The sequence below is a fragment of the Varroa jacobsoni genome, unplaced genomic scaffold, assembly GCF_002532875.2.
Source record: "Varroa jacobsoni isolate VJ856 unplaced genomic scaffold, vjacob_1.0 scaffold_923, whole genome shotgun sequence".
Lineage (NCBI taxonomy): Eukaryota > Metazoa > Arthropoda > Arachnida > Mesostigmata > Varroidae > Varroa > Varroa jacobsoni.
The window spans coordinates 83,516-91,986 of record NW_019213825.1 but is presented as its reverse complement, the minus strand read 5'-3'; the positions used below and the strand labels follow the sequence as shown (position 1 = coordinate 91,986).

Below are 8,471 nucleotides of genomic sequence, written 5' to 3'. Positions count from 1 at the left end.
GACGATTCGAAACTACAGAGCCATTGTAATTTAGTTTTGACTGCCTGAAGGCATTTAAGCTGGCCTTATGTGATTGAGGGCCCAAGAAGACCTGATTAAGACTTTTCATAGAACAAGAACGAATCAACAATAACTTAACTTATTATAAACTCTTATTATTCTGAGGTCTTGTACGTGCAAGGCACGAAAAGGATATGGCGCGTGCAAAAAAGTCGTCGGGGATTGTCATCGATCTCGCGTGAGAAACTGAAGTAGGGTCAAACGGAGATGAAAGGGAAAGAAATGGCCGTTACGTATGTGCCAACCTAACCTATACATAAAAGCTTGGTCTTCCACAGCCACTCAACTTGACGTCATACGGTTGCTCAGGCAAAATTTATTCATACATTCCTCGTTACGATTAGCCACGCTTATCAGGGTGGATGCCTCCATGCGACGGCCGGCATTCTGGAGTGCTCAATGAGTCCAGCTCCAGTCGTTGCACGTGTCAGCGGGAATCTCGCTCTTTCTAAAGCCAACAAATGAATTGCATAAGGTCTTGTAAGGGCCAACGGTGATCCGCACACACATCCTTGTCACTTCGAGACTCGTACTGCTATTATAACAGTACGCGCTAAAATTACGGCCACAGCTGAGCGCTTTGCCCAATAGGATCGATTCCAATTTCTATCCAGCAGCAGATTTTTAAATTTCTGGTTATAGGAGTAGGAAAAAATATAGTTTTTCGACTTCCTTGCCAGCATAGATCACAGGCGCTCACGTGCTCCATACCGTAGCTCCCGGTGCGAAATATAACTCGCCATCAGTCGGCGTTTTGTTAACGTCTCAGTGACCCTGATGGCCAGTTGGAGACATAAAGGCCTCACTTGGTTTTTGAGGTCGTGTGTCAAACAATTTCTTCTAAACTGCCAAGCGACTTTCCTATGCTTAATCACTTTCGATATATATTACAGAACATGCCTCTTTGAAAAGAGAACGTTAAGTAACAATGTTTCCTTGCATAATGTTGATAATAATAATCTTTTTGCATAGTCGATCCTTGGCTGTACTTTGAGTACTTTACAGCTCTCCGTCTCTCCAGTCTCGTTGGACGGTACTATGAAAACCGTAAGATGCGTACACTTACCTACACATTCGTCCGTACTCCGAGAAGTACTAAGAATATATTTCAGACTCATTAAAATCTGTACTGTATAAAAAAAATGCTAAAAATCTGTAGATTTCAACAGAGGCATTACCCTTTGACGTTGTGTGTAAGAAAGCATATACACTGTTATCAAGCAAGGATCAGAGTTAGAGAAGAATGGCGGCAAGATTGGAATATTTGGCATCGACGTCTGGTGGCCTGAACAGGCTGGCCTTAATGAGGATACCACATATCCTGCCAATCATTTTGCCAAAGACGAAAAAAGTTAATTACGGCACATCCGAAACAAGCACAATGATGCACTAACTCCAAAACATCATGTGGAATAGCTTATCTAGGGGCTTTTCGATGTTCCTTGCGTATTCGCTAACCTAGTCTCGTTACCCTTCACCCATCTGGTTAGCGGTCATATTCATTACTCAGTCGGCAATATTCGTCACTCAATAAAATATTTCTAACGTCATTTGAACCCCGAGACCAGAGCAGCTTATCATAGCAATAAAACAGTATCTTGAAAACGAGGATGCTTAATTTCTACGAAACCCAAGTTTTGACCGTGATACTTTGCCTAGCACCGTAACAGTTACTGTACATAATGACATGCTCTGTATTCCGACGACTTTTACATAGTAAGCATCACCTGATTATCAGACGCTTGATCAGTGCCTAACATGCAATTGGATTAACTGTTAAAGTTACCTCTTGAATAGTAAATATAAATAGAAATTCGCTATTAAAATTAATTCCACTTATCACTGAAGCAGGTGACACTGATACAGTCGCATACGGTTCGGCTGCAAATCAGGTTATCCGCCCGACTGAATGAAAGCCTTGCATAGCTTTATAACCTAACAGTTCGATCGAATACGTCAAGAGAATCTAAGTACACAAATAACCTCAGCAGGACCGTAAACTGAACCACGTCATAAGGTTGCAGGTTCACCGACGCCTGGAGAAATTCTACGTACATCTAAAAATGTCTTTCGTGTCTTACTTCCGGTACTTAAATCAGCTTGCTAGAAATTACTTGAGATAGCTAGCTCTTTGTTAACACGAAATGAGGTGTATCGAAGCTAGTCGATTACATATCCCCATGTTTAGCACGTAAACACGTCGGCCAACGCACTATCTATGCATATCTAGATATTGCCCTAGCAGCATCCGTCACGGACTGATAGAGACTGAAGGACTGAGTTCAGCGCCGTCAATCCCTCACGCTCCCGCGAGCGGCATCGTGTGCACTCGCTCTAGATGGAGCATTGTTTCAACCGCTTTTAGCAATATATATATATATATATATATATATGCATAAAATAGGAAGAAGGTCAACAGGTATCGCTGTTGTATAACCAAAAAATAGCCTTGAAATTATTTGAAGTTTTGTCAAGAAGAGAAGTCTAAATTATTATATCAATTTCAGTCCGGTGTTTATTCTGATTACAATCTGTTAATACGGAGAAAAAGGGAATGTGTAAACAGTACCAAAAAAGCCGTAAAATAAGCGGAACCTTCATGGCGATAGATAAGAGTCATCAGTTGGATATATATACACAGGTAGAGGCTCAATTTTTCCATCAAAAGGATTTCTCGTACGGCATAAATATCTCAGGTCAAGTTACTTTACATAAAGCCTGCGGAAGTTTAATTACAGTTGTGCTATTAAAATGAATATTAATTATATCCAATGAGTTTGAGGTAGATTTCTGTATAGCTATTCTGGCTTGCTACCAACGGTAATGTCCGCTAAGCTGCCCCCTTAGCAAAAAATTTCAGCGATAATGCCATTTCATAAGCCAAAGCATAAAGAGAATCAAGTTAAAATTTGTGTTACAAAAAGCAGCAACATTTAGTTCTTGTTAGCCCACAGATACCGGATGAATAGGAATTAGATTATTGAGTCACTTTGGAACGAAACAGGTTGTCACAGATATGGCGTGGGGACACTTACGTACATCCCTAGCTGCAACTAACACGTCAGAAATAAACTTGTCGATGTTAATTACTATTTACATATTACATACTACCTATATTTTAAAATAAACCTCGTCTAGTTTATTTTCTAATCCCAATGGCGGTTCGTGAGAGCCCTCTGGTGGCTATTGCAGGTTTAGGCTACTTGCCACGAAACGATGTGATGCGCAACCCAAGATAAATGGTTCCAATTTATCAGGCAACAAGATCATAATAACGACAATATTTTCACAAAAAATACGGCAATACAGATTTAGATGTAAGAAATAGAAGAGAACAAGTATTAACGACACATATCAAAGATAACTTCTTTACTATTCAGCATAGAATAGATCAATTTTACCGCAGTTGTTGTATACCCGATCTTAATAGACTCTTGTCTTTATCTAGAAACACACTCAGTACATCAGCTTTTCTTCTGTCATACGTATTACTTAATGAAGCTTAGGAAAATGAAACTCGGATTTTTCTTGAGTTACAGACTCAGCCACCCAATCACCCGAATGGGGAAAACGTAGTTTTAAGGATTTTTTAGCTTTATCGTATTGTCAGTATCAATACTCTGCGAAGAAATTGTTTGGCTTTAAAATAATTCAGTTCGATTAAATGAAAAATATCCGTTAAAAGATAGCTATCAATAAATAAACACTGTATGACCTGATAATGTAAGGATTCTTAAATACATCAGTGGCGCTTTTGGCAATGACGTCCGGAAAAATGGTCGTAGCGTTCTGGGCGAACCAAACTGCCCCACTGCTCTCGCTGTGTGCATATTCAGCGTAAAACAAATTTCACCAATGTGTCAAGACAAAAGGTCATTTATAACGACGCAGCATAATCGTACTGTTATTTTATGCAGTTAAACAACACTAGGTGGAAAAGCAGAGAAAACGTATTAGTTAGTGCACGGTTGCCTCGAATACTTCAAATACAAAAAAGTGAAGGATAGGAGAATGAAGCGAACTACCTGGGTAAAGTTTCGACCAACGCTTCTGAGGAAGATAAACGTGATAGGTACATTGTCAAGTCCCAGTTGGTCGTGGATCTCCTCGCGCACCTCGTCCAACCGCATGGCCGGTAAGACTCTGCAATAATCGATTGTCAACGATAAGCATCTAAATAGCCAAATCGTTCCGGGATCATAGATTATATAAGTCTAGAATAAATAGTTATTGAGTATATGCATATATGTATGCTAAATATGTGTATCAGGTTTATACGAGACTACCAACATAATGATTAATAGCTTAACGTCGAGTCTCGTTCCCAGCGAGTCGATACACAAACAAGTATTAACAAAAAATCATTTTAAGAAAATGACGCTCTTTAGAAGCAAATGTTGTGAAGCGCAATGAAATAAAGTTTTCTACAGTTCACCTAAATAGCTTCTAGGCTTACTATAAATATTTGTAAACATGCTAAAATAAGCTGACAAGATAATGATAGACTTTAAGGAGTACTTGGGAATTGAACCCCAGTAAATAGGAAACTTAGTCGCTCTAACATATTTAACGCTTAAAAATGAACTTACATAAAGCATTCATGTCAATAAAAATCTTGTTACAGAATCCGCTTGTCTGAAATAATGTTTAACGGTAACACCAGACTTGAATTTCGAAAAATGTACTAGGAGTCTATTCAGCTTTTCTAAATTAGACTTTTTTTCATCTTCAAGGTCAGCTCAACATAATATACTAAAAAAAGGCAAAAGACTTACTAAGTAGCTCGTCTAGTGCAATTGACGTTACCCGAATTTACATTGCCGAAGGCTTCAATCAAACGACCATTTCATACATGGGCACGATTACTGTTAGAATTATTTATTCGAGAAAAGCCAAGTGTGATCAGAGGTGTATTGCCGGTGTTGATCCGAGTGCAGTGATTAATAGGAGCTTCCTAGCATGACCCGTGAAATAATGATTTTTTTATTTTTAGAACCATTTGTCTCGTTTTTTTAGTGATTGTGCATCCTTTAATGTACGAGAGGAATTGCTGTTATAGTACGAACCTGATAAAACCCGCCGATACCGCGTCGCTGACAACCGCTGCATTGGTGGCCAGTTTTCTATGGCTGATCCAATCTTCCTCAGGAATAACGTACACATGAAGATCAACCAGCTGATAAATAGATAAAAAAAAAAATACACTCTCTATTAGAGTATTTTAGCACTAGATAAACAGTAGAGTGCCGTTATACACTATACATGTGCTAATGCACTACTGTAAGTCCTCGATATTTAAAACATTACACGATCATACGTTCGGCGATGTTCCAATAAAAAGAGATTTTTCGTATCGATAAGCTAGTACTATGAGCGTGTCAAGGAGAACAAGTATATCGGTTTATCGCTTCTTCATTTGTTAAAATTCGCGCAAAATGTTATTTTTAACAAGTAATTAAATTTTGTGAACAGCTGTTCACGTTGCTTTTCCTTTTCTCGACGCAAATGAGCTACTTAAACAGAATATGCGTAAGTGCATATTATAAAAATATGCATACATAATAAGAAGTGCCCCCGTGGCAATCTCCTAAAGAATAACACGTAAGAGATCACTGGATTGTGAACGATACATCTTCGTAAATCAAAGCATATGCGAGGGACCGTTACTTCACGGATATGCCACCTTCAAATGTCCTTCTTCGAAAGTTTCAGTTCATTAGAATTTGTACGAAGATTTCATTAAACACTACAGTTGCTGGTATACGTACTCTCTGTAACAACCTGCACTTAGCACGGATAAGTTCGTTTATCCAAGGCAAAGAACAGAACTCGAAGACGGCGGCGGAAACCACTCAGACAAATCAGACAAGGATCACTCGGGGTTCTCACGTTATTAGGAGGTCTGGTCGCAGTGTGCTGTTTATAGGTGAAGTTCAAAAGTGCTCCCGAACGAATTTTATGAAGTTTGCTTCGCATAGTATGCACGTAACACGGTTGTATTATGAATCTTAGGGGCAGTGGGTCACATTTTGATCCCTTTCTGGAAATCTCAGTTTTTAAGACTTTTATGGATATTTAGTATTGATTAATAATACGTTCTGCCGAAAATTATATCCTCATGTCAAGGGAGAGCGACACTGGTTTGGTTTCCCCCGACTGCTAACGAAAGCAAACATTAATCGCGCGAAACTTCGGAAGAGATGAAACGCCGCAGTGCTTTCCCTGCGATCGACTGATAGTTGTTTTTGTAATTTGACTTTAGTAGCGATCCAATCATGACTGGTGTTTTGAGCTAGAGCAAGGTTAGCCCTTTCAAAAGAATAATAACAGAAAAAGGCAACGGTAAGGAGCGGCGGTCGCTCTCGTCATACAGTAAGAGTATCAATAACAAGTAATGTTTGTACTAGATTTTACTAGATGAAAAATACATAAGAACAGAATGAATCATCTAAGCCGATTAACACGACGTCCAATCAAGATGGGAAGGCTAGATCCCCATTCAATTATGTCTAAATAACTAAAACGTTTATTTAGCCTCGAAATTTCTATTGGGATAAAAATCGCTCCTGCCTACTATGAATCATATGTGCGTAGGCTACAATAAACATTAGGGTTAAAAAATTCTTTTCCTATGAAAACATTCATTTAATAAGACGGCCTATGTACGCCCAGGGAGCAACGCATCAGCTTTCGCTCATAAACTGAAGACACATCGCAACTACCGTGAAAATTTCCACTTGAATGATGTGAGTTCATCCAACCTTATCACAACCTTATTTGCTTCACTCGCTCCACATATCAACAAATGAAACGCGCGTCTATATTTCCCGCTAGAAATCTCTTCTTGACTGAAATAAATAGTCGCTGATAATAATAAAATAATTATCGCAGTCAGTCTGTGTTTCGCAATGACAAAGCTCTACTTTTGGCTGGCATTTCTGCTACAGTTGCCATAGATGATCCGAAGCAAAACGCTCAACGGATCAGATGCTGTGATCCATAACAGTTGGAGTTGTAGCAATGGCTGCTATGGGCGTACTCATCTGAATAATAATTACCCATCAGTACCAGATCGGTGGTGCTCAGTCGAGACGTGTAGTATCAGTCATAGAAGTTGCACAACCTTGAGGCTGGCTAAATCTCCGTTGTACGAAAATACGCAAACGGCGCGCGAGGCGTGGTATATAGATGACAGTATTGGCCGACCTGCATTATATTTGTCCTTCCACTCTGGCGAGACGCGGTCGTGCCAGCATGAATGTCAATGCCGATCCGAGAGCTTTAACAGCGGAAACACAGATCTTTCTATCGACGGATTCAACGTCTATTATTCTCTACTGTAGAATGTTTTGTTAATACAAACGTATTCTGGCACAAAATACTGGCTTCAAAATCCTTCGAGCGGACGCTCGCATCGGGATTAAAAATACAAGATAAAGGGCCTTTTATGCGGCCCAAGTCGCCATGCATATATATGGTATATGGAAAAGGCAGCATTTTTGTAAACTCAACAATTATATTTTATAGAAGTAGAAGTAGCTAAAGGTTAATAAAATGTCCGAAACAGATGCCGCAATTAATGAAGCCAATATCCAGCGAGAACTCATTTAAACAAAAACAAATTGAAAAACAACCGAGCACTAGAAAATACAAAAATAAAACAACAAATTATGGAAGAATGGCAGCAAGATTCGAATAACCTACCAGAGGACTTCCCGAAAGACGGGATCCGTCGCTTATAGTCTGGGTTGATCAAAGAGTTTAACCATAACCACGGCACGGTCGACTACTTTCTGACAAAAACCCCGATCGACCACGGAAGTTTCCAAAAACATTTGCTCACGGTAAAGAGTGCTCAAAGCACCATATGTGTCACTGACTTGCTTGACGGCGTGACACTAGACACAGCGTCTTTCGTGGCTTAGCTCCTCGGGTACTCCAGAGAGTATTCCACGCCCTCAAGAAGACGTTTAGAACGCTAATCTTGCCGCTTGTACAGTCAAACGAAGTATCAAATGTTGGGTGTAAGCAACGAAGGCGATAGAGAAGAAACACCAACTCGAGCTAAAACGGAAAGAGGGCCTTATAAGACGCTGACGAACGGACCATCAGAGAAAAAGCGACATTTGCTGTTTCCAAGCAATAATAAGTAGATAGACATGGTCACGCCTCCACCCCACTGAAACGCTGTGCAAACTGTGCCAGCGAAAGTGAGCAAAAGAAGCACATGACTGATATTCCATCACGGCAGATCTCACATTTTTCACACAAGCCTCACCCACACCAAAACATCTTTGTGAGGCTTAGGTTTAGCATAAAAATCTATTGGATATACATAATGTTTTATTAACAGTTACCGGGCAGAACTGTTATTGAGGCACTCGGTGGTTGCAACTTCTATGGCACGGATT

General features: G+C 39.8%; 1 protein-coding gene across 2 annotated transcripts in view; it reads right to left on the bottom strand.

Annotated features, from left to right (window-relative positions):
- The window catches only part of LOC111265014 (uncharacterized), a 63,841-nt gene that overhangs the window by 41,199 nt on the left and 14,171 nt on the right, over positions 1-8,471 (bottom strand). The window contains exons 1-3 of one of the 2 annotated variants that reach the window (XM_086970309.1): positions 5,829-6,021; positions 5,127-5,236; positions 4,086-4,203 (exon numbers count right to left, since the gene is read on the bottom strand). In XM_086970309.1, coding sequence (XP_086826435.1) covers positions 4,086-4,190 — 105 coding nt within the window. In that variant the 5' untranslated portion in view covers positions 4,191-4,203; positions 5,127-5,236; positions 5,829-6,021. Of the gene's footprint in view, positions 1-4,085; positions 4,204-5,126; positions 5,237-5,828; positions 6,022-8,471 lie in introns of those variants that run through there. The other variant, XM_086970307.1, reaches the window with a different exon arrangement.